Source organism: Saccostrea cucullata, unplaced genomic scaffold (genome assembly GCF_032062105.1).
Source record: "Saccostrea cucullata isolate Sc308-1 unplaced genomic scaffold, CSIRO_AGI_Scuc_v1 ctg1116, whole genome shotgun sequence".
Lineage (NCBI taxonomy): Eukaryota > Metazoa > Mollusca > Bivalvia > Ostreida > Ostreidae > Saccostrea > Saccostrea cuccullata.
The window spans coordinates 155,760-182,750 of NW_026925174.1; the positions used below are offsets into that span (position 1 = coordinate 155,760).

The 26,991-nt window shown below is 34.5% G+C and overlaps 2 protein-coding genes across 3 annotated transcripts in view; one reads left to right on the forward strand and one right to left on the reverse strand.

The window, feature by feature from the left end:
- Positions 1-10,845, reverse strand: LOC134268230 (mitochondrial-processing peptidase subunit beta-like). Its single transcript, XM_062750420.1, has 14 exons — positions 10,733-10,845; positions 8,161-8,298; positions 7,676-7,762; positions 7,201-7,330; positions 6,731-6,822; positions 6,360-6,466; positions 4,681-4,760; positions 4,090-4,214; positions 3,613-3,851; positions 2,302-2,367; positions 1,660-1,776; positions 832-889; positions 352-427; positions 1-233 (listed from the first exon to the last, which is right to left on the reverse strand). Exons 1-14 carry the CDS (start codon positions 10,817-10,819, stop codon positions 169-171), a joined length of 1,467 nt encoding a protein of 488 aa, XP_062606404.1. The 5' UTR covers positions 10,820-10,845; the 3' UTR covers positions 1-168.
- LOC134268228 (complex I assembly factor ACAD9, mitochondrial-like) overlaps positions 10,827-26,991 on the forward strand; it is a 21,760-nt gene continuing 5,595 nt past the window's right edge. The window contains exons 1-15 of one of the 2 annotated variants that reach the window (XM_062750419.1): positions 10,827-11,155; positions 11,454-11,544; positions 11,846-11,947; positions 12,858-12,964; positions 13,699-13,799; positions 15,146-15,293; positions 15,893-15,995; positions 16,136-16,209; positions 16,471-16,546; positions 16,746-16,816; positions 18,533-18,652; positions 22,130-22,156; positions 24,405-24,506; positions 24,842-24,921; positions 25,402-25,561. In XM_062750419.1, the coding sequence (XP_062606403.1) occupies positions 10,913-11,155; positions 11,454-11,544; positions 11,846-11,947; positions 12,858-12,964; positions 13,699-13,799; positions 15,146-15,293; positions 15,893-15,995; positions 16,136-16,209; positions 16,471-16,546; positions 16,746-16,816; positions 18,533-18,652; positions 22,130-22,156; positions 24,405-24,506; positions 24,842-24,921; positions 25,402-25,561 (1,605 nt within the window). In that variant the 5' untranslated portion in view covers positions 10,827-10,912. Of the gene's footprint in view, positions 11,156-11,453; positions 11,545-11,845; positions 11,948-12,857; positions 12,965-13,698; positions 13,800-15,145; positions 15,294-15,892; positions 15,996-16,135; positions 16,210-16,470; positions 16,547-16,745; positions 16,817-18,532; positions 18,653-22,129; positions 22,157-24,377; positions 24,507-24,841; positions 24,922-25,401; positions 25,562-26,991 lie in introns of both variants that reach the window. The other variant, XM_062750418.1, reaches the window with a different exon arrangement.

The window sequence follows — 26,991 nt, forward strand, 5'->3', positions numbered from 1 at the left end:
TTAAAACCTTGTAGAAACAATAATTTATTGAAATCATCATACTTAACATAACACATCACATGAATGTCTGAGTTTATATGTCACTGTGTACACATCTATCTCACTTTCCTTCCGGATTCCAGCATGTCATCCTTTAAATTGTTTATAAAATCCCTAGGCAAGGCATGTTCAGTATCGTAACCAATAGAAGTCGGCTCTGAGTGAGGGGTAGTCTGGTACGGCACCACAGGGTCCTACAGCGGGGGAAATAAAACAGTGATGGTAGAGTGATCATAAGGACGTAAAGACCGAGATCATTTGATTTACGTGACATAAAATGGGATTTAATAAATACTGAATAAACTCTCTTACCGACTGTGGCTAAAGCTGGACATCTGTCATAGATATATTTCATACATGTGTCTTTAACCTTCTGGGGGGTAACAGCCTGTTACATAGAGAAAAAAATGTCACCATACAATGTTTAGTGTAAACCAATTATTATTCCTGTCATCTTTTATTAGTGATTTGTCAGTTTAAAATCAATCTGCGATTGATGAAAACTTTTTGTGACTCAGGAAAAATTCTTTACAAATGCAAACCAAAAGAAATCGATCACAGCAGTTAATATGTGTGGGTAAATAGTAGGTCTCCAGTGTCACAAATATTTCTTGCATGCTAATAGAAGTTGGTTTAAAGTAAGAAAATATTAAGTGTTTACAATTATCATCAAGTCAAAATGTAATATACAGAAATTTTTCTGAAACATCGATGTGGATATACTTCATACCCTACCTATTCAAACTTATATAAATACTGCAAGCTCCTGTCAACATCCTACATTAAACTTACATCAATTCTATACTCCATCTCTTCTAGGGGAACCCGTCTTCCATAAGCCAACATTTGTCTGAAAGAAACAAGAAACACACAGTTAGGAACATTGTTTTTAACAACTGTCATGCTGAAAAAACTGTGATGTAGATGTACAAAAAGAAAAGGAGGGTAGAAACATTGCCCAGAATTCCTCATACAGTTCAGGAAATATTTCCTGCAGCGTTCACAATATCTAAATGTGTAACTGAAGTTCACTGATTGGATAACTAACTGTACAACATTGATTGGATAACTAACTGTGGCACATTGACTGGATAACTAACTGAGGCACATTAATTAGGTAACTAACTGGGGCACATTGATTGGATAACTAACTGGGGCACATTGATTGGATAACTAACTGAGGCACATTAATTAGGTAACTAACTGGGGCACATTGATTGGATAACTAACTGGGGCACATTGATTGGATAACTAACTGAGGCACATTAATTAGGTAACTAACTGGGGCACATTGACTGGATAACTAACTGGGGCACATTGACTGGATAACTAACTGAGGCACATTAATTAGGTAACTAACTGGGGCACATTGATTGGATAACTAACTGGGGCACATTGATTGGATAACTAACTGAGGCACATTAATTAGGTAACTAACTGGGGCACATTGATTGGATAACTAACTGGGGCACATTGATTGGATAACTAACCGCATCACATTGATTGGATAACTAACTGGATCATATTGATTGGATAACTAACTGGGGCACACTGTTTGGATAACTAACTGGGGCACACTGTTTGGATAACTAACTGGGGCACATTGATTGGATAACTAACCTGCCAATATCTTCACAGATGGGCGTGGTCCCATCCAGCTGCAGCCTCATATTGGCCTTGAGTACATTTTTAGCTCGTTCCACCTCCACATCTGATATCATCTGACAAATTCTCACCCTGAAACCACGGAAACACAAGGTCAGCATGTCCATAAAGAATCAGTGTCAATGTTTGGATGATTAGGGAGGAATAACCTATCTGGGACAATGTGAATTGTACAACAGGTTTTCATTATCATATACATCTCCAGCTCTCATAAACCTAAAGATGTTTCTTCAAAGAGTAAATAATGAATGCTCAGTGCATTACTGTATGTGAACATAAATTGAGATTTTTTAAAATTTAGCGGTTACTGGATATGGAATTGTTCGCGTAATCATGAATTAGCACTACACATATTTGTGTCAAGTGTTGTTTTTATAAATGAATTCTTAGTGGTAGTCAGGAAGTAGCACATTGTTGTTTGTACCAAGTTCGCTAAAATATGAAGCCGCTTATAATATGTATACAACAGTAATGCCATGTAAATGAAGATCTCAAAATGCAAGACAATTCTAATTATTACCATTCAGTTGAATTTATATAGTCTGTTATTTTCTAATTACCATTCAGTTGTTATGTAATCTGTAATTTTCTAATTACCATTCAGTTGTTATATAGTCTGTAATTTTCTGCATGTGTTGTCCCTCTCCAATGAAATATGCTCCCCTAGGAAAAAAATAATAAAATCTTAAAATACATTCTGAAGGTGCACTTAAAAGTTTCCACATTTTTATATGTGCACTTCTTTAAATTTTCTCAGTGCACATGCATAATAAAAATTCCTGAATTGTCTATGCAGAAAGTTTACATTTTTTGTACACTTCGTTTAATATCCACTTTCTATAAGATACTCATTGGCCAGATTGCTCACCTGGCAGGAAATTATTTTACAGATTTTCCCCCACACATTCCTTTTTAAAACTTTGATCCTTCATTGTGACCCATAACTCCCAACCCTGGTGTGTTATGATCAAAACATGCTTGATTCAACACCACCTGAGGATGTTTCCATATCAATATGCTGACTAAACATGGCTGTGGTGTTCTTGAGAAAACAATTTTTTTCCAATAGATTCCCATGTAAAACTTTGATCCCTCATTGAAATCCCACCCTAACCCCAGGGATCATGCTATAATCAGATTTGAATCTACACTATGTAAAGGAGGTTTTCCATAAGTTTATCTTTTGTCCCAGTGGTTCTTGAGAAGATTTTTAAAATATGCCACCTGATTTTTACAGTTTCTTTGTATGAGGATGTGGTCCTTTATTTAAAATCTGAATTCCCTTCATCCAAAGATGCTTTCTAGCAATTTTAGTTGAAACTGGCTCAGAGGTTCTGGTGAAGAAGTCAAAAAGGTGAAAAGTTTACAGATTTAGGCCAATTACTGACAGCTAGACAGACTACAGACAAACTGTGATCAGAAAAGTATACACGATTTCAGCCCCTGTGAGTTAATAATTGCTGTGTATTAGGACACTAGTTGAAGGTATTAACTCAAAATATGGCAGACCCTGAGTAAGAGGATCATTATAGTTGAATCCACACTTTTCAAAATTATGTCCCTTGGCCGCCATCTTTGGGGAAAAACCCATAGAATCCTCACAGTAGCCATTATAGTTTTCTGGTATGTCATCTGACTGGAAATATTATGCGCATCTTGTACATTGATATCATCAAGATGGGGCTGCCCATATATCAAAAGAAAAAAATTTAAACACAGTAGATTTATTGGAGCACACCCAAATGTTAAGTAGCATAAAGAGAAGAAATGTCATTGCTTTCCCTTTTGAACATTTGCAATTGGTTGACCCTGCAAAAGGGAAATAACTATTGTAAAGTGTGGATTGGACTATAATGATGAAGCTGAGACTGGTGTAAACCGAGCCCCTATGTCGGTAGGCCATCTTACCAGAGTCCCGTGTCAGAGTAGTTCGTGTTGAAGGACATAAAGCTGTGAGCGGCTGGGTTGCCGGCGAATTTCGTTGCTAGCAGACTGACTAGGTCTTTACCCCCCATCATTGAGCGGTCCCAGCTCCCGCAGGCCATGTTAGCGATCATCAGCGGGATGTTGTCAGGGTCCTTCCACCCGCATGTCTCCACGGCGATAGCCACGTGACAGAGCGGCATGAAGTCATCACGGATCCTCACCTACAAAGAGGAACCCAGCATTACGAATAGTTGCTCAGTCTTCTGAGAGAAAATTCAGTTTTTCTTTACTTTGTTATATATGTACAATAAATGCTAAACACAAAACAAAAGTATTGAATTAAATTTATTTCCAATTTTAATATTTTGCTTGTATATCAGATTCTGTTATTTCTTCAAATTTTGTATTTCAGCATGGTTTAACACACACCACATTCTGTAATGTTACACGTAAACTTACATCTCCCCCTGTGAAGCGGCACGGCTCTTTGAACGATACGTCTTTCTGTAGCGAAGTGTCATCAGTTTTACCGAGGTTTCCAAAGTACTTCTCTCCAAGATCTTTCAATTTCTGATGTTCAACACCTAACAAACCATCCAATATGTCAATCAATAGGACAAAGAGATATAAACCAGGTAAATAAACTAAAGGTAATGTTCTCTCTTTTTCATGAAAAAGAGAACTGATTTACAGCTAAGTCAAGCACTGATAATTACATGTAGCAATGCCCAAAAGTGTCATTCACATAATTATCAGCCTCTCTTTTCTTCATGTAAGACAAAAAAATCTAAATTAATTCTACTTTCAAACCCACCGAAAACAAAGCGGGAGGGTGTATGGTGAGTTTTTATTGTTAATCTAAAAATCTTACCTCCCATTCCAGAGAGAACAAAGCGGGAGGGTGTGAAGTGAGTTTTTATTATTAATCTTATCTCCAGTGAGAACAAAGCGGGAGGGTGTAGGTGAGTTTTTATTGTTAATCTTACCTCCAGCCCCAGCGAGGACAAAGCATGAGGGTGTATAGTGAGTTTTTATAATTGTTAATCTTACCTCCAGCCCCAGCGAGGACAAAGCGGGAGGGTGTGTAGTGAGTTTTTATAAAGTTGGTCAGATCCTGCCTCTTTAGGGATCTACAAGGAAAGGATTGAGGAAACGTGAGTAATTGAAAAGATCAAGGACAAAAATGTTTTACATCGGATTTATATTTTAACCAACAGGTATACAACTGTTTAGCACTCTTTTGATTGTATTGCAGGCAGAAAGAAGAGTTAAAGCATTGAATAAAATACCGTAATTTCGGCATTATAGGTCGATGGGGTATATAGGTCGAAAGGCTCATTTTCAGCCTTAATTTTTGAAAAATCCTAAGATAGGACGAACTTACTATATAGGACGAGGCTTTGTTTCCCATTTTCTAAAGATTCTTACGCAGATACAACGTATCAGAAAGGTAAACCCCTAAAATTACCGGGGTAATTCCGTGACATGAACGTATCAAGAAAATAAGGCCTAGAAAAAAAATATGTTTGTTTCCGCTTTCCCGACCGACCCTAATTTATAGTGCCGACCCTAAAAAATTTTTTAATGCTTTTGTCCCATCATGAAGTGCAAGATTTCCCCCAGGGAATTATAGTCTCCAACTTTGCAAGCTTTTCAAGACATTAAGAAGTTTGAGTCACCTTTCTATTGTAAGTTTAAGTCATAGAAATGCTTGAAAACACCATTTCTTTTGTCATTAATGTTACTTCTACACACGTTTTGATTAAAGAAGTTAAAAAAAAAATTTCAAAAAAAAAAATTTGCCTACCTACCTACCCTATATTTTTTCAGCCTGGTTAATTACGGTTGCGGTTTTACTTTTAGTACACGATCGCGACTTCCTAACTTCACAAGATGGATACCGCATGATGTTCATGGATAATACGTTGAGGAATTATTTAATAGATGAAGCAATGTTGTTTTCCTTTGTCATCAACAGATAATTAATGGAATTTATTTTGTAAGAAAGCTATAGAATAAATATTTTATTGTTTACCGGGGCATTAATTTTTTTGAGAAAAATAATCAAAAAAGTTACGAAAGTGGCACGAATTTGCTTTGAAATTGACGTAAATTTTACTGATTGGGGGCATTTTTCGTAAACTTGAGCCTTAAATAGGTCGAATTCTGTATATTGGGCGACCCCAGCGGTTCTGAGAAAAAAAGTATTGACCTATATTCCGTAAATTATGGTACTGTAGAATAATCATTGTCAGGGATAATAACAATGAGAAAATGACTTAAGACAAAACGTGTGGTATAATCTACACACATCAACCTTTCAAATACTGTATACAGTGAAATTTTCACCCTCATTTTATTTTCGCCCTTGTCTAAAGTCAAAGAACGCAGTCTAATTTAATAAATGGAACTGTGATTGGGCGAATGTAAGCCTGTATTCAGTACACGTCTTGGTCAAACAAGAGAATTAACAAAGTTGATTCTTTTGTGAGGGTCCTATGTTTGTTAGACGTTTACTCACTTGATATTTTGTGTGGGTCCTATATGTGTTAGACATTTACTCGATATTCTGTGAGGGTCCTATGTTTGTTAGACATTTACTCACTTGATATTCTGTGTAGGTCCTATGTATGTTAGACATTTACTCACTTGATATTTTGTGTGGGTCCTATGTTAGACATTTACTTGATATTTTGTGAGGGTCCTATGTTTGTTAGACATTTACTCACTTGATATTCTGTGTAGGTCCTAGAATCGTCCGTCCTAACGGTGTGCCTTGGTAGGCCGTGGCGTGTAGGTGGTCAAATATCACTTCCTGCATGTTGGTTTCTACTTCCTGTTAACAGATTTCAAAATTTTACAGGTCCTCTAATACAAAACAAGATTTCCATGTAACTGCAAAATTTACTTTTAAAATCGATCAGATCATTCTGATAAAAAAAATTCAGTATTTTATGATTATGTCTATAAAAGCTATGGTTTTAAAATATATTTGTTCAAATTCATGTGGCTACCCCATCTCATTCTATGTTGCGCTCATCTTACTTACTAGGTGTGTTGATATTAACTACATGTAACTAAGAACATTGTCGGTGGTTACCTCCATTTCCCTCAGAATCACGTCCCTCTCTCGTTCCACGTCCTGCTCGTCTAGTTTACTGTTCTGTATAATGTCGGACAGGATGTCCATGGCTAAAATGAATTTAAACATGAGAAATTAGAAAACTTTTATCTCATCTATTAGGAACACTAACACTAGGGATTGACATTGTCAAACATTATTCTGCAGTTTCTTGAAAATGAGAATTTTTAGTTCCAAATAAAACCATAAATTCCTGTCTTTACTTTGGAAATAGAAAACTTTGTAACTGAACAACTGCATAAACAAGGGATTCAAATACCAATTCTTATCATGATTCTGAGAGACAAAAATCAATTTTATGGCTGCCTGCTAAATGTTTTCATTTATTGCAGCATTTTTTTTTTCTATCAAATACTTATCTTCATGGATTTTATTATTGTTATTTTTAAAATATTTTATATTTACTGTCATGGTTTGATTGTCTTTACCTTTTTCTACGTCTTTGGATAAACATTTAGCGTAGAACACAGTGGTCTCCCTTGATGTGTAGGCGTTCAGATGGGCCCCCATGTTCTCTACCTCTAACTCTAACTGAGTTCGCGACCGTTTTCCTGTCCCCTAAATTACAAAAAAACTGTCTTAAAAACTTACTAGCACTCATTTCAAAAAACATTTTGAATTGTTTTCGAATTTTTTTCCAGCTATTTAAAGAAATGTTAAATTGATCAAGAGATAAATTTCCTGTGATTCCATGTTGTACATTCATAATAAATTACTTCACAATTCTTCATAAATTCTAATTAGTATATTTAATCCTTTTTCTTTTACTTATTAATAAATCTTTAGTGTTAAAGTCTTTTCTAGTAAATCATGTAAACTGTTACTTTTTTCCTCGATTATCATGAACAATTTTTTTTTTACTGACCTCAATGTTTCTATTTTCAATAAAACGGACGTGTTTACCTTGAAGAACATGTGTTCTAAGAAGTGAGCCACCCCGTTGTTTTTGGCTGTCTCATATCGACTCCCGACATCAATCCACAGACCAACCTATCAGATAACAGTCCTCCTTGTAAAACATTGTCAGACTTCACATTGTAAGCATTCATTATCACAGTCAGAAAATTGGTAAATAATTCCTCAAAAGTACTCATTTCATAGTATGAGTGGTTACTTTATATTTTCATTACAATTTTTTTTCATTTTAGATTCAAAATTTTCACTCTTTTCTTTTGAAAATCAACATGACCTACATGAATTTACTGCATAATTTTAGTAAAAATTGTTTACTTCGAATTTATAATAATAAAAGTACCATGCCAATATGATACATGTGGGCGTGCCCAGTCTATCTGTGTATCACCAACAGAACTCTAACAAGACTTACAGTACATGTGGGCGTGCCCAGTCTACCTGTGTATCACCAACAGAACTCTAACAAGACTTACAGTACATGTGGGCGTGCCCAGACTCTCTGTTGCTACTGTCATTCCATTAGGGAGTGTGGATACCACCGTCTCTGGCACATTGACCTTGACCTTCCTCTCAGCTTGTGTTGAGGCTGCCCTCCATCCTGGGAAGACCACCTGACAAAAACATCATAATATAAATTATAATTCAAACGCAAGTGTTTGATAAACCAAGTTTTGATTGGCTAGTGCACTGATGTTTGAAGCAGTAAAACGAGCATTAACAAGAGTGAAATATTTTCATCGTGACATCATAATATAGTGACGAAAGAACACAATGCTTCATGACTTAGATATTATATAAAAAAACAAAACAAGACAAACACAACAAACAAAATCCAATGATTGCATTAGAATTGAAATAACTATCTTCTAATTTGATTTTAAGATTTCAATGATTTTTACACAAATATAAAAAAATCCATAAAATCTAGGCATTAATTATAACAAATATTGCATCATTCATAGATTTCTATACCTTGCCAATTATTTCAATTTGTAAACAATATCAAATTACTTTCAATTTAATCTACCTAATTAATTTTGGAAATAAAAGGCTGGCCATCAAATATAAACTGACCAACAGTTTTCCTAATTCGAAGGATGCCTATAAAATCATGCTCTGAAGAAATAAAGAGACATGTCAGATTTTCTACATTGAACACATTAATTAATCTTTAACCGGATGACTTGTTTTGTTTACTCCCAAAAGATTATTGGATTCCATTGCATAAAACATTTTTAAAACATATAAAACATTGTTTTATGTGCAAGTTCAATCACAGTTAATTGAAAATATTATTGTTTGGACATCTCATTCCCATAAAATTAATTTTTAATTCTTTATGTAATATCAAAATAGTTTCCACCAATATGTGGTGTCATTACTTCTCATCAAATTCATTTTAAAACTTTGGCTAGCCAACAAGAGCTATTTTTAATCCAACAGGCTTACCCATTTGGCCCAATACTCAAGGGATATAAAAGCAGGGCTCTGACAGCTACTCCTCACACTAAACTCATTAATTTCTCTCTCTAATTTGACATGCAATTTTCTGTTATCAAAATTTTCTTGACCAGTGCTCGCCCAAATGACGACCTGGGAGACAAGGTGGAATATTAACATACATTATATTTGTATATATTTTAAGTTTATGCTAAAAAAATAAGTATTTTCTTGATTTAACATTTTTCTAATAAAACCAATAGTTTTACATTTTTTTGAATGTGTAAATGCCGAAAAAAAAAGACATTTTTTTTAAAAATTCCTCTTAAATTAAAGGTCACAGTGACCTTAAAATTCGACACACCTCCTACCTAAGATGCAGAAACTGGCCAAGTTTTGATTTAAAATAGTTTTCTTTAATAAAGTATTATTTGGCTATAAGATATAAAAGAGAGCCAACTTTTTGTGCATGACACACCTTCTACCTTAAATATCAGCTGACAAAGTTTGATAATCAGGCCTTATAGTATTAAAGTTATGATTTCCGGACATGAGAAAACTTTCTGATCATAATGATTGTTTTCTGCTGCTACGGACACGAAGCCTATAACATAATACGTCCCGTCTTAAGACGGGCGTATAAAAACAAAACAAGACAAACACAACAAGCAAAATCCAATGATTGCATTAGAATTGAAATAACTATCTTCTAATTTGGTATTTGCGACCACTTATTTTTATAAAATATAAAAGAAATCATAAAATCTAATTCATTCAGTATGCATCATTGTTCATTATCTAAAATCGTAATTATTTCAATTTGTCAACAGAAGTACTTTCAATTTGACTTCACGTTAATTAAATTGCTGGTCAAAAATGTTTTTACATTTTTTCATACAAAAATAACAATTTTCTATTAATTATCTTAAAAATTGTAAACAACTTGTTTTGTTTACATTAAGTTTTGTTTCGAAAGATTAACATTGTTTTATGTGCAAGTTCAATCACAAATAATGAAAATTTTATTGTTTTGTCTCATTCCCTAATGTTCAAAGCCTGAATTCTTTAATAAACGATTTATTTCCACCTGTGGTTTCAGTGGCGATAATTATTACCATGGATGCTAGAGGCTACGCAGCGCAAAGAAAAAAGTATCTCGCTGTGAATCTCTAGCATGCTGGAGTATGGAATACCCAAAAACCAATGTATGGTGAATGTATGATGTTGGAGAGTCAAAGATTAAGCCTAGCTATAGGCTAATAGGATATGCTATCCTATTAGCCTATAGCTCTTTTTTTTCTAGAGAAAATTCGGGTCATTTTCTTTCCACAATTATTTTTTTAAACAGATGTACTAGAGATTATATCTTTTGCAAGTTTTGAACACTTGTTGATAAAACAGGACTTTTCATGAACATTCTAACAAGATTTCACAGAAGTTTTCAGCGACCGGTGAAGTGTAATTTTCAGATCTGATACATGACCTTCACTTCAAAAAACGAACTCATCTCATTTAAATCAGAAAGAAGTATGTCCATTTGTGTTCCAAGCACCTATGCAGGTAGAGCATGGGATTTTACTGATTGTATGAAGCATCGTGTATTACCTGCTGGGAACGACAGAGATATTTAGTCAAAGGACTGGCAGATCCCAGTATTCGAGAAGACATGATTGTTGTGTTGAGAAAGCGCATGCGCCGAAATTAGGTAAGTTGTACTTGGTTATTCTTGTTGGTCGTCCGTCGGGATCGGTGTACACAAGCAGACGGAGTTCAAGTACAGCCAAAATGTTACGTATTCCAGTTCAGAGGATTTTTGCGAATTCCTTGCGGATAACAATCTTTAGAGATTGTAAAGATCCTTCTGTTTGTCCTAAAGTTCTGAGATGTTATTCGACACAGGCGGTGACAAAAGAAGACTCAAATGCAGCTGTGACCGAAAAACAAACAGAGGAAACTCGAATTAAGAAGAGCCGACCGTTGACAAATACACCATTCATTAGAGAGCTCTTTCTGGGGAGGTTTGCTAAAGTAATAAATATTATCTTTTCCTTGATATAGATAACATGAAGGACAAGTTGACAATCTCTATTTCATATTGGGGGAAGGGGGGGGGGGTGATAATAAACTTTATTGAATTCTGATGCTCTTTTGTAGAAATTGTCTTTCAAAATTACACAAAATTTCCCCTGTTTTTGAAGATATTATAAAATTCTAATTTCTAAGGGCCTGTGTCTAATTCCTAATTTGTTATGGAAAATCCATACAATCTATTACTTAAAATAAAATATACACGAGAGCTGTCATATTTGTGTTTTATAATTTATAGGAGACATTAGTTTATCCTGAAATGACTAAAGAAGAATTGGAAAATCTTAATCAAATGGTACAACCAGTGGAAAAATTCTTCAACGAGGCATGTAAGTAACGAGTGGTGGATCTAAGTAATGAGTGGCAGAGTGGTGGATCTAAGTAATGAGTCGGTGATCTGATATGATTTGTTCCAACATTTTTTTTATTTATGTTGACAGTTCAGAAATAAAAAGATTCAAATTTTTATGAATGAAATTTATTTAACTAAGTATTTAAATGTACAATTCACTATGTACATGATGTATGTGAGAAAATAGCTGTATTCCAGAAATTTAAATAAAAATTCAAACTACTTTTATTATTAATCTGACTTTTGTTTGTTTTCCTGATTTTGTGATTGCCTTTCAGTGGATTCCAAAAGTATTGATGTAAATGCAAAGATTCCGGATGAAGTTTTACAGAGTTTAAAAGACCTTGGACTCTTTGGACAACAGATTCCTGAGGAGTATGGTAGGTTTGGTAAATAAATGTCATTCACTAAGAAAAAAATTATTCACAACTTTAACTCAGCAGACCTACATGTATTAAATTTTCTTTATTTATACATGCAGATTATCATAGATCTCTTCTCTAAATGAAACAGAAAATGATTCATATTCTTGTTAAGTTTAAATGTGTCATTTTTCAAATGTATTGCTGAAAGATATTTTACTTGTAATTATCTCTGCATATGATTTTTAAATTGCTATTATTGTCATTTTTTTCATCTTTTATCTTTACTTGGAAGATTAAATTCACTGACCCCGAGATCATGAAACATTTTAAGATTAAGTCAAAATTTTACATATTTTTAAGTCAGTCTTTTTCTAAATTAATTATTTTATTTCTTTATTTAATATTCTGCAGTAATTATATAACTCCCGGTCACTCGTTCTATTTTTAGAATAGTTTGTTTTCACCTGGACACTCATTAGGAGTGACGGTCATTTGTTTATACCCCATCACTCCTTCGGAGTGATGGTCATTTAGTATATATATGGGTACTTATTTGAAACGGGGACTGTTTTGATATAGTTCTGTTGGGATATACTTCGCTCAAAAATTGTTCCAGGATTAATTATACAGTGTTTTATTGTGTTGATTTTGGATGATTCTTAACTATGATCATGTGTAGATAAAGAGACATGTTGTTAATTGCAAATTTTTAGATCAGTTCAATAATTAACAATCATTTTACAGAGATTTGTAAATTTGACCTAAGTCTAAGTCTGTTTCATGATCCTGGAGCCTGATGTCAGTCTGCTTACAAAAAAATGTTTGATACAAATGCTGCAGTTTTTCTTGAATACTGGTTAAGTATACCTTCCTCATGTTTATTCATTTAATTCTTACAACAGCTCATTCATAACTTTGTTTTAAGGGGGACTTGGACTGAATGCTACTGAGTTCGCTCGCCTGGCTGAGATCACTGCCTTGGATGGGTCAATAGCAGTCACACTGGCTGCTCATCAGTCAATAGGCTTAAAGGTAAATCTTCATCAGTGTACAGACTTGAAGGTAACATTTGTCTCCATCAGTGTATAGGCTTAAAATCTGTCTCCATCAGTCGATAGGCTTAAAGGTTAAATCTGTCTCCATTAGTCTATATGCTTAGAGGTAAATCTCCATCAGTCTATAGGCTTAAAGGTAAATCTCCATCAGTCTATAGGCTTAAAGATACATCACCAACAGTCTATAGGCTTAAAGGTAAATCTCCATCAGTCTATAGGCTTAAAGATAAATCTCCAACAGTCTATAGGCTTAAAGGTAAATCTCCATCAGTCTATAGGCTTAAAGGTAAATCTCCATTAGTCTATAGGCTTAAAGGTAAATCTCCATCAGTTTATAGGCTTACAGGTAAATCTCCAACAGTCTATAGGCTTAAAGGTAAATCTCCAACAGTCTATAAGCTGAAAAGTGAAATCTGCCTCCATTAGTTTATAGGCTTAAAGATAAAATCTGTCTCCACCAGTCTATAGACTTACAGGTCAAGTCTGTCTCATTATCAAAAACAGATATAAATGTGAAGTTATTTAAGTGGGACATGATGAATTTTCTTCAAAATGACAAACACCTTGGACTCTTATAATGGATATCCATGTCAAACTAGGTTGCTTATCTAGTTTTTTATGTACAAAAACCAACAATTCATTATTTAATTTGCCTGATATTTTGTGTATGAGTACACTGCATTGTTATAGAATTCCTCTCTATTTACACAGGGCATATTGATTGCTGGAAATGATGAACAGAAAGCTAAATACCTACCTAAACTGGCCACGGGGGAACACACAGCCGCCTTCTGTCTAACTGAGCCCTCCAGGTGAGTGAAGGACAAGGGGCACTGAGTTATCTGCTCTTTGTATTCTCAATTTTTTCATACTTTTAACTTGCATTTCCTTGTGTTAAGTTTAATTCAGTTCAAAGAAAATTACATGTATCAAAATTCCCCATTTGCACTGTTTAGGTATAAATATATATACACTGTATGAAGAGCAATTCAATAATGCGTAAGAATTTTATCTCTTGACTTATTTACCTTGAAACCACTTCTGGAGATATTTGATTCATAGAAGTCTTTCAAGATATTTTTTTATCAAACATATGTACTCTTTTGAGCTCTGTCAAAATTTTTTTTATTACATATCTGGATTCTTGATCTCACATTTTCATTAATCTTATTTTACTTTCAAAACATTTTATTAATTTTGTAAATTTGTTACTTCATACAGTTGTATCTATGGATAAACTGTGATATACCTGGTATTTATATTATATGAACATAGTTAGACCACAGCAGGGATTTTCCACTACTCCATGTTAAGTTTAATTCAGTTCAAAAAAAATTGCAAAACCACATTTGCACTTTTTCCCAAAAATGAAATATATATTCAATTCTTGAAAGCAATTCAATATTGCAAAAATTTTAACCTGAATATAATTCACAAAATACAAACATGTTTAGGTTTGGAAATTTTTATGAAATGAACAAAATTTTGAAGAATCTGATAAAATTTTTTTTTATAATGATCAATTCTCTGATTCATAGTTCTGAATAACTAAGTAAAAGATCAACTTTTATTCATCTTATTGTATTTATTTCTTGAAAAACATCATACGATAAAATTTATAATAAATGATAAAATGTCGTAAAATTCCCAATTCCAAGTTCCCAAAAGTGAGTGGAAAATCCCTGCCAGAGGGAGTTAAATTTCTTGTGCTCTATTTTTTTCTGACACAGTAGCAGTGATGCTGTCTTTCTTCATTTCTAGTGTACTATTTTTTCTGACACAGTGGCAGTGATGCCATCTTTCTTCATTTTTAGTGTACTATTTTTTCTGACACAGTGGCAGTGATGCGGCCTCCATTCATTTCTAGTGTACTATTTTTTCTGATTCAGTGGCAGTGATGCGGCTTCCCTTCATTTCTTGTGCACTATTTTTTCTGATACAGTGGCAGTGATGCGGCCTCCATTCATTTCTAGTGTACTATTTTTTCTGATTCACTGTCAGTGTCAGTGATGCAGCCTCCATTCATTTCTAGTGTACTATTTTTTCTGATTCAGATGCAGTGATACGGCCTCCATTCACATCTTGTGCTTTTTTTTTCTGATACAGTGGCAGTGATGCAGCCTCCATTCATTTCTTGTGCACTATTTTTCTGATACAGTGGCAGTGATGCGGCCTCCATTCAGACCAGAGGTACACTGTCAGAGGATGGGAAGACATTTCTGTTGAACGGAGGAAAAATCTGGATCTCCAACGGAGGAATCGCAGACATATTTACTGTGTTTGCTAAAACAAAAGTCATGGTAGATGTAAGTATAGATTATTATTTGCTTATCAAAACCATTTTCTGTAATTAATTTTCTGATAAGAAAGATATGAATATATATGGGTCTGATTTATTCATATTGTATAATTTGTATATACAAACCAAACAGAAATTTGAAACATCAGATGCTATAATAACAGTGACTGTCATTGAATCAGTACTTTATACTTGAGTTATGGTAATCTAGTTCTGTCTACAAATATTTGAATCCTAGGCAGTGAAGCTTTAGTTAGACATATAAAACAAGATCATTGTACCAGTAACTATTCCTTCAGAACAGAGCTATGGGGATGTACATTTCATTATTTATGGGCTTGTTTGTGTGATGTGTAAGTTTCTACCTGTGTGAAACAGATTCGATTTGTAATTTGATTGTGTCAAATGCTGTCTTGCTAACTATTAGTCTGGACAGTTACCTTTAAAGTTTCATTCAAATTAATTCCTATTTTATCAACTATTAATTATAATCTTGATTTGAATGTTCAATTTGAACCGTCTTGATGATATCAAGTTTAACGAGCATTATAACAAATACATATACTCTGTAAATATCAAATTTTATTAACAAATTTTAAAATGAAGGGTGTAGAGAAGGACAAAGTGACAGCTTTTATTGTGGAGCGAGCTTTTGGAGGAGTCACGAGTGGAAAACCCGAGGACAAGTTAGGGATCCGTGGATCTAACAGTAAGTCACTTCAGAAAGAGGCTTAGAATGGGAACTGTGATTTTATTTTACAGTAAATGTAGTCTCTTTGAGTGTAAACATTTATAAACAATGTCATGTATACTGCAAATGATCAATTACACATACATCTTATTGAATAGCATGTGAGGTTCATTTTGAGAACACCCCTGTTCCCTTAGAAAACGTCCTTGGTGAGGTCGGTGGAGGGTTCAAGGTCAGTCAGAGTCTACTTCAAAAGATAGGGGGCTGATTTGGTATGTAAAAAAAAAAAACAGATATCTATTAAAAAAAGAAAAATCTTTCTATATTTCTTTTAACTAAAGTGAGATTTCTCCTTAAGCCTTCTAAAGTCATATAAGTGAAATCTAAGATGCAATATTTTCATTATATCTAATTGATATATTAGTAAGAAAATAAGAATCACAAAGGTACAAGAATTTTAAAAGAAAGTTTAAACTGATTTTGAAAATTTCAGGTGGCCATGAATATTTTAAACAGTGGCCGGTTCAGCATGGGAAGTTCTGGGGCTGGAATCCTCAAAAAGCTAATTGGTGATTAAATATAGTAACATACTTCACAGCCAATCGGATTTTGTTACTAATACTATTATAAATGTACAAATGAAAGTTTGCTTAGGGATATAAATTTTTTTGTGCAGAAATTTATAATCTCAATTTGAATCTTTTTTTTCATTCACATAATTGTAAGAAGCTTACCTAGAAATGACAGGCTTTTGTTCTGTGTTGACAGGAATGACGTGCGAGCATGCCGTCACTAGGAAACAGTTTGGGGCCCCACTCTCAGAGTTTGGGCTAATTCAGGTAAAGGGACAAAACTTTACTTCTACTAAACACATCTACAGTTAAACATATACGAATTCACGGATATAGCGAATCCCCGGCAAAATTGTTAACAAATCTTTGTAAAAATTTACGGTTATAACGAACTCTGATACAACGAATTTACGGATATAGCGAACTGATTTTGAGTCCCGTTGAGGTTAAATATAATGAAATTTACATCTTTTATAACGAACTTTGAATGATTATAAAAAAATTGATAAATTAAACTGACTTTATTTCCTTTAAGCATTTGTATATATAATTAAATTCATTATAAAACCTGGTCGTAATACCTGAAGGAAAACATGCATATTGCGAATTCGCTATAATGTTTGTACGAATTCGTTATTCGGATATAACGAATTACGGATATAGCGAATTAAATTCACAGGTCCCGAGGACTTCGCTATAACCGTGTTTTACTGTATACTGTAGAAGTACTTTTTTCTGCGTGGTATTAATTTTGCTATGTACATGGTAACAAATTTTCCGCGGAAATTTATCCAAGCGTACTTAATATAAATGCAAGGCATATAGTGACAGTCTGAGAAATCCGCGTAATTTTCAACCCGCGGATTAAAGGAAAATTAAGATTCCGCGAAATTATGACCCCGTGGAAAAAAGTACGTCTACAGTAATGAAATAATTGTTAAAATAAGCATTATTAGAAAGAATGCATCTTTACCAGGGACTGACAAATCCCATTGCCCGACGCCCGGGGCTAGTGAATTTAAGAGGCGGGCAAGTGAATTTTTAATAGGCACTTGCCCGTGGGCAAATGACTTTAAAAAAAAATCAATAAATATTTTTAAAAATGTCATAGTTTTCCACGAAATAAAAATTATTTTGTTGTAAGAGTTATCTTCCTTTGTTTGTCACACTTCGTATGTGAACCAGTTTAAATGTGTCATCATTATGCAATTCATTACAAGTTTTACCCAAATTTATAAGTACATGTATTTGTACTTAATTGAAAGTGACAAAATGGCATTGGAGAAATGGAGAAAGTTTTGACAGTTATAAGGCAGAAAACGATCATTCGATCAAAAGCCGATGATAAGTACATCGTCCATAACAATGTTAGTGAAAAGCTCAGTACAAAACCGTCTAAGCATACCAGGTATGAGAAAAGAAAAAAACAAAGGTCCGAAACCATTATTTTAAACAAATAGCAGATATCATGACTATAGCTGAAATATGATAGCAATTTTACGTCTCTATATGAGTAGAAAATTCTCGAATGGGACGTAAAACAGTATACAATCAATCAACAGATTGTATGGTACATAGTACTTAATGGAAGGTGGTTTTAAATGTCGCCAATATTCAAAACAACAATCCTAGGCTGCAAAATATTTTGATTTAGAGACAAGTTAATTCATTATGATGAATATAAAGTGGTGGTGGGGCAAGTAAAAATTGAAGTTTGACCATGCACTTCCCTGTGGGCAAGTGTTTGAAAAATCTATTTGTCAGCCCTTGTTTACAGATTGGTGAAAAATTTAATTCCATTTCATCGTATTGAGGTTCATAGATAGGTTTAAAAGGTGATTTCTTTCAAAGTTAATTTACTCAGTAAGGTATGCTGATGTAATGTGCATTTCAATTACATTTTAAACTCTTTTCATTGAAAACTCATAAAAAACAAACATGATTTAGTGTTTGGTTGAAATTGGTTCTTATTTTTATTTTCAGGAAAAGTTTGCTCAGATGACGATTACGACGTATGCGATGGAGAGCATGGCTTACCTGACTGCAGGAACACTGGATCTTCATGAGAAACCTGATGTCTCATTAGAAGCTGCCATAGTCAAGGTCAGAACAATCAGATCTTACTGTCAGATGTCAAGGTCAGAACAAGATCTTACTGTCAGATGTCAAGGTCAGAACAATAAGATCTTACTGTCAGATGTCAATATCAGAACAATAAGATCTTACTGTCAGATGTCAAAGTCAGAACAACAAGATCTTACTGTCAGATGTCAAGGTCAGAACAAGATCTTGCTGTCAGATGTCAATGTCAGAACAATAAGATCTTACTGTCAGATGTCAATGTCAGAACAACAAGATCTTACTGTCAGATGTCAATATCAGAACAATAAGATCTTACTGTCAGATGTCAAGGTCAGAACAATAAGATCTTACTGTCAGATGTCAATATCAGAGCAACAAGATCTCACTGTCAGATGTCAATGTCAGAACAATAAGATCTTACTGTCAGATGTCAAGGTCAAAACAAGATCTTACTGTCAGATGTCAAGGTCAGAACAACAAGATCTTACTGTCAGATGTCAAGGTCAGAACAAGATCTTACTGTCAGATGTCAAGGTCAGAACAACAAGATCTTACTGTCAGATGTCAAGGTCAGAACAACAAGATCTTACTGTCAGATGTCATTATCAGAGCAACAAGATCTTGCTGTCAGATGTCAAGGTTAGAACAACAAGAACTTACTGTCAGATTTCAAGGTCAAAACAAGATCTTGCTGTCAGATGTGTCAAGGTCGAAACGATTACACAACATGATTACATGCTCTAAACGTTTCTTAAACGTTTACACGAAGGTCATTATTCAAGAAATAAAGTTTAACACAAACAAATTGTTTTATTTCATAATTTACAAAAGAAACACCATCTTTGACCATTTGATAAGTCAGAAACATATTGTAAAACCCGATACGGTAACATATTTAAGATTTCCAAGTTGCAACTAGCGATGTTTTATGACACTTGAAATATAAAACTTGATATATTTTGACTAAATATACATTTTCACAAGTCTTTGAAAAGTGTCATGGTCAAGGTCTTGTTTTACAATTAAAAGATCCATCTTTACAATTCAACAAGATCTAGCCAAACAAACCAACTGTCAGATGTCATGGTCATAATGACCAACAATGAAATTGAACTTATATTAAAGTGAAAGAACTGATTATTAAAATTTGAGTTTCATGAGGTCCAACATAAAACATGTCCCGTTTAAAGATCTTACTGTCAGATGTCAAGGTCAGAACAACATGATCTTACTACCAGATTTCAAGGTCAGATCAATCAGATCTTACTGTCAGATGTCAAGGTCAGAACAACAAGATCTTACTGTCAGATGTCATGGTCAATACAATAAGAACAGAACAACAAGATCTTACTGTCAGATGTCATGGTCAATACAATAAGAACTTACTGTCAGATGTCAAGGTTACGTCAAATGTCACTGTCCGTTAGTTAGGGTCAGAACAACAAGATATTACTGTCATAGTCAAGGTCAGAACAACAAGATCTTACTGTCAGATGTCAAGATCAAAAAAAACAGAGAAAGTAGTATATAACTAAAGTCTCTTGTCTTACATGCAGGGTCAGAAAAAAAGAAAGTAGTATACAGCTAATCATCTCTATCTTATATGCAGGCTAAGATGCAGCTTTTTTGTGTATTTTGATATGACAGGATAGTAGCTTTAAATGTCAACAAATTGACATTGTAGATATTCAGGTCAGAGGGATGCTGGATGTATGTTATTGACATGACATGTAGATGTTACATTGACATTGTAGATATTTAGTTCTGAGGGATGCTGGACGTATGTTAATGACATGACATGTAGATGTAGATGTTACGTTGTTGATATTCAGCTCTGAGGGATGCTGGACGTGTGTTATTGACATGACATGTAGATGTTACATTGACATTGTAGATATTTAGTTCTGAGGGATGCTGGACGCGTGTTAATGACATGACATGTAGATGTTACATTGACATTGTAGATTTTTAGTTCTAAGGGATGCTGGACGAGTGTTAATGACATGACATGTAGATGTTACATTGACATTGTAGATATTTAGTTCTGAGGGATGATGGACGTGTGTTAATGACATGACATGTCGCTGTAGATGTTACATTGACATTGTAGATATTCAGCTATGAGGGATGCTGGACATGTGTTATTGACATGACATGTAGATGTTACATTGTCATTGTAGATATTTAGTTCTGAGGGATGCTGGATGTGTGTTATTGACATGACATGTAGATGTTACATTGACATTGTACATATTCAGTTATAAGGGATGCTGGACAAGTGTTAATGACATGACATGTAGATGTTACATTGACATTGTAGATATTTAGTTCTGAGGGATGATGGATGTTTGTTAATGACATGCCATGTCGCTGTAGATGTTAATTGACATTGTAGATATTCAGCTCTAAGGGATGCTGGACGAGTGTTAATGACATGACATGTAGATGTTACATTGACATTGTAGATATTCAGTTTTGAGGGATGCTGGACGTGTGTTAATGACATGACATGTAGATATTACATTGACATTGTAGATATTTAGTTCTAATGGATGCTGGACGTGTGTTAATGACAAGTAGCTGTAGATGTTACATTGACATTGTAGATATTCAGCTCTGAGGGATGCTTGACGTTTGTTAATGACATGACATGTAGCTGTTACATTGACATTGTAGATATTTAGTTCTGAGGGATGTTGACATTGTAGATTTTCAGTTCTGAGGGATGTTGACATTGTAGATATTCAGTTCTGGGGGATGCTGGACGTGTGTTAATGACATGACATGTAGATGTTACATTGACATTGTAGATATTCAGTTCACAGGGATGCTAGATGTGTGTTATCGACATGACATGTCGCTGTAGATGTTACATTGACATTGTAGATATTTAGTTCTGGGGGATGCTGGACATGTGTTAATGACATGACATGTAGATGTTACATTGACATTGTAGATATTTATAGTTCTGAGGGATGACATGTAGCTGTAGATGTTACATTGACATTGCAGATATTCTTTTCAGAGGGATGCTGGACTTGTGTTAATGACATGACATGTAGATGTTACATTGACATTGTAGATATTTAGTTCTGAGGGATGCTGGACGTATGTTAATGATATGACATGTAGATGTTACATTGACTATGTAGATATTCAATTCTAAGGGATGCTGGACATGTGTCATTGACATGACATGTCACTGTAGATGTTACATTGACATTGTAGATATTTAGTTCGGAGGGATGACATGTAGCTGTAGATGTTACATTGACATTGCAGATATTCTGTTCTGAGGGATGCTGGACGTGTGTTAATGACATGACATGTAGATGTTACATTGACATTGTAGATATTTAGTTCTGAGGGATGCTGGACGTGTGTTATTGACATGACATGTCGCTGTAGATGTTACAATAACATTGTAGATTTTCAGTTCTGAGGGATGCTGGATGTGTGTTAATGACATGACATGTAGATGTTACATTGACATTGTAGATATTCAGTTCTGAGGGATGCTGGACGTGTGTTAATGACATGACATGTAGATGTTACATTGACATTGTAGATATTTAGTTCTGAGGGATGACATGTAGCTGTAGATGTTACATTGACATTGCAGATATTCTGTTCTGAGGGATGCTGGACGTGTGTTAATGACATGACATGTAGATGTTACATTGACATTGTAGATATTCTTTTCAGAGGGATGTTACATTGACATTGTGGATATTCTGTTCAGAGGGATGCTGGACATGTGTTATTGACATGACATGTAGATGTTACATTGACATTGTAGATATTCAGTTCTGAGGGATGATGGTCGTGTGTTAATGACATGACATGATGTTACATTGACATTGTAGATTTTCAGTTCAGAGGGATGCTGGACGTGTGTTATTGACATGACATGTAGATGTTTCATTGACATTGTAGATATTCAGTTCTGAGGGATGATGGTCGTGTGTTAATGACATGACATGATGTTACATTGACATTGTAGATTTTCATTTCAGAGGGATGCTGGACGAGTGTTAATGACATGACATGTAGATGTTACATTGACATTGAAGATATTCTGTTCAGAGGGATGCTGGACGTGTGTTAATGACATGACATGTAGATGTAGATGTTACATTAACATTGTAGATTTCAGTTCTGAGGGATGCTGGACGTGTGTTAGTGACATGACATGTAGATGTTACATTGACATTGTAGATATTCTGTTCAGAGGGATGCTGGACGTGTGTCATTGACATGACATGTCACTGTAGATGTTACATTGACATTGTAGATATTCAGCTCTGAGGGATGCTGGACGTGTGTTAATGACATGACATGTAGATGTTACATTGACATTGTAGATATTTAGTTCTGAGGGATGACATGTAGCTGTAGATGTTACATTGACATTGTAGATATTTAGTTCTGAGGGATGCTGGACGTGTGTTAATGACATGACATGTAGATGTTACATTGACATTGGAGATATTTAGTTCTGAGGGATGACATGTAGCTTAGATGTTACATTGACATTGCAGATATTCTGTTCTGAGGGATGCTGGACGTGTGTTAATGACATGACATGTAGATGTTACATTGACATTGTAGATATTCAGTTCTAAGGGATGCTGGACGTGTGTTAATGACATGACATGTAGATGTTACATTGACATTGTAGATATTCAGTTCTAAGGGATGCTGGACGTGTGTTAACGAATGACATGACATGTAGATTTGACATTGACATTGTAGATTTTCAGTTCTAAGGGATGCTGGATGTGTGTTATTGACATGACATGTAGATGTTACATTGACATTGTAGATATTCAGTTCTAAGGGATGTTGGACATGTGTTATTGACATGACATGTTGCTGTATATGTTACATTGACATTGTAGATATTTAGTTCTGGGGGATGCTGGACATGTGTTAATGACATGACATGACATGTAGATGTTACATTGACATTGAAGATATTCTGTTCTGAGGGATGCTGGACATGTGTTATTGACATGACATGTAGATGTTACATTGACATTGTAGATATTCAGTTCTGAGGGATGATGGTCGTGTGTTAATGACATGACATGATGTTACATTGACATTGTAGATTTTCATTTCAGAGGGATGCTGGACGTGTGTTAATGACATGACATGTAGATGTTTCATTGACATTGTGGATATTCAGTTTTCAGGGATGCTGTACATGCGTTAATGACGTGACATGTCGCTGTAGATGTTACATTGACATTGTAGATATTTAGTTCTGAGGGATGCTGGACGTGTGTTAATGACATGACATGTCACTGTAGATATTACATTGACATTGTAGATATTCAGTTCTAAGGGATGCTGGACGTGTGTTAATGACATGACATGTAGATGTTACATTGACATGGTAGATATTTAGATGCTGACGTGTGGACATGACATGTCGCTGTAGATGTTACATTGACATTGTAGATATTTAGTTCTGAGGGATGCTGGACGTGTGTTAATGACATGACATGTAGATGTTACATTGACATTGTAGATATTTAGTTCTGAGGGATGCTGGACGTGTGTTAATGACATGACATGTAGATGTTACATTGACATTGTAGATATTCAGTTCAGAGGGATGCTGGACGTGTGTTAATGACATGACATGTAGATGTTACATTGACATTGAAGATATTCTGTTCAGAGGGATGCTGGACGTGTGTTAATGACATGACATGTAGATGTTACATTGACATTGTAGATTTTCAGCTCTGAGGGATGCTGGACATGTGTTAACGAATGTCTACAGATCCTGGGAGGACTAGGCTACATGAAGGACTACCCTTACGAGCGTTATCTCAGGGATGGGCGAATATTGATGATATTTGAGGTAGGAATTAAGATTATCTCAGGGATGGGCAAATATTGATAATATTTTAGGTAGGAATTAAGATGACTTAGGCTTCAGGGTCATTGTTTTATATAGAGTAGAACAAAATCTTTATTGTTTTAGTTTGTAAGCACTTGATCATGAGTAAAATGTAATGTTTGAAGTAAAGTATATTAACATAACTTTTTTAACTAGTGATGCAGTAAGTAAATGATCTTAAGGGCAGCTCCAGATAAACATATGATCTGAGGCAGGTTAGACTGATATGTAAAGAAATGAAAATAAACAAAAAGTTGTTGTCAACTAAAATATTGTAAGTTTTTACAACATTTCAGGGTACCAATGAGATTCTACGACTCTTTGTTGCTCTAGAAGGAATGAAGTACGCAGGAAAAGAATTAACACAGGCTCTCAAGTAAATTTTAATTTTCATTACCTGAATAATTCACGTGTAAATACCGTATAAGTAGAAATTTTGGCATTATTAGCGAGGCTGTTGAGATCGCTAAAATTGAATATCGCTAAAAATAAATCGCATGTTATTTGTACTAGGTTCTTTAGTGAGCATTTTAAAATCGCTAAAATTACTTCTCGCTAAAAATAAAATACCAGTTTTTAAGGAGAAATCGCTAAATTTGGGTCTCGCTAAAATTTCCACTAATACGGTATAAAATTTTATTTTTGAAAATCAGTTTTAGTATTTACTGATTTTGTTTCTAAATGTCCTTTTGATTCAGTTAGATTTAAATGGGTTAGACTATAAGTACATTCAGTTAGGCTGTATGCCATACACATCATACAAGCATGTTTAAAGCTGTAATCCTTCACCATTAAAATATTCTGTTTTTTTTTTCTAATTCGTATTCTTTATAAAAAAAATATTTTTTATTTAAAGGGTATTAAGAAATCCTTGGCAGAACCCAGGGGTGGCCTGGAAAACCTTTAAGAAAGGATTGAAGCAAAAATTAAAGAAGAAACCAGAAAGTAAAATATTAATCCCACAACCACAGAATTCAACACTTCAACTTCTGTTATCTCTGCACAACACACTACAGGTACGTTATATAACAACCACAGAATTCAACACTTCAACTTCTGTTATCTCTACACAACACACTACAGGTACGTTATATAACAACCACAGAATTCAACACTTCAACTTCCATTATCTCTACACAACACACTACAGGTACGTTATATAACAACCACAGAATTCAACACTTCAACTTCTGTTATCTCTACACAACACACTACAGGTACGTTATATAGCAACCACAGAATTCAACACTTCAACTTCTGTTATCTCTACACAACACACTACAGGTACGTTATATAACAACCACAGAATTCAACACTTCAACTTCTGTTATCTCTACACAACACACTACAGGTACGTTATATAACAACCACAGAATTCAACACTTCAACTTCCATTATCTCTGCACAACACACTACGCATAAGGAAGCACACACTAAATCAGTGCTGCATTATGACGTCATAGTAGGCAAGATGACGTCAATTTTAGAAATCAGGTTTTCGTAATATCGGTATTTAGCGATGTAATTTAACTCTAGAAAATGATTAGAAACCTGTAAACATTAACAAAAATGAAATGTTTTAATTTTGTTATACTATAACAGTCATTATGATTGAAATCTACCACCGATGACGTCATATGTGTACATCAAGTAACTTGGAAATTGATCAGGTCGTGTAAAGAGAATTTTGCTAAGACAGCACACACGGAAATATTGTGTTAAATTCACATGGATTTCAATTAATTAAACAGGTATGCTAATTTATTTTCATCGATTTTATTCTCTTTCGAAGACAGTCAGCTATATTACGTATCCCGGTCGGTCTATCGTCCGTCATTCTTGACCAAAAAATGCAACAGAACAACAATAAGCTGGATATTTCAAAACATACGATTTCTACAGATTGAAAGTTTGCGTTTTGACAAACTCGGAAAGTGCTGCTAGAATCCCGAGTTAAGCATGGTTGTACGAAAAATCTCGATTCATGTGTATAAAATTCAAAACAAAGGGTAAGGTTTCGTGCAAATTTGTGTAATAAATATTTTACGGACAAGATAGTGGGAACACACTTTAGACAAAAAAGATGTTTTTCAGCAATATTATATCAAAGAAATTATCAAACTCCGGGGTAGTGTTGTTCTGTAAGCCTTTTTATTAAGGAAAATTTTGCTATAAATAGAGGTCACGTGATGCCGTAGCGTTGATGAACGTCTTTGCGTTAGACACGCTTTTATCTGAATGCATTGGTAAATAACAGTTTACGTTTATTAGTGGTTTTGGTAATTTATTAAACTAAATTTTCTTCAAAAGTCTAAATTTCCCGAAAAATTACTTATATGCTTCCTTAACATACCCGCGTACAGGTACGTTATATAACAACCACAGAATTCAACACTTCAACTTCTGTTATCTCTACACAACACACTACAGGTACGTTATATAACAA

Coding starts and splice junctions, on each gene's coding strand:
- LOC134268230 (XM_062750420.1), bottom strand. CDS start 10,819: ATGCGCTTTCTCAACACAACAATCATGTCTTCTCGAATACTGGGATCT. Junction 6,467..6,730: donor TGATTCTGAGGGAAATGGAG/GTAACCACCGAC, acceptor ATCTGTTAACAG/GAAGTAGAAACCAACATGCA. Junction 234..351: donor TCCAGCTTTAGCCACAGTCG/GTAAGAGAGTTT, acceptor CCCCCGCTGTAG/GACCCTGTGGTGCCGTACCA.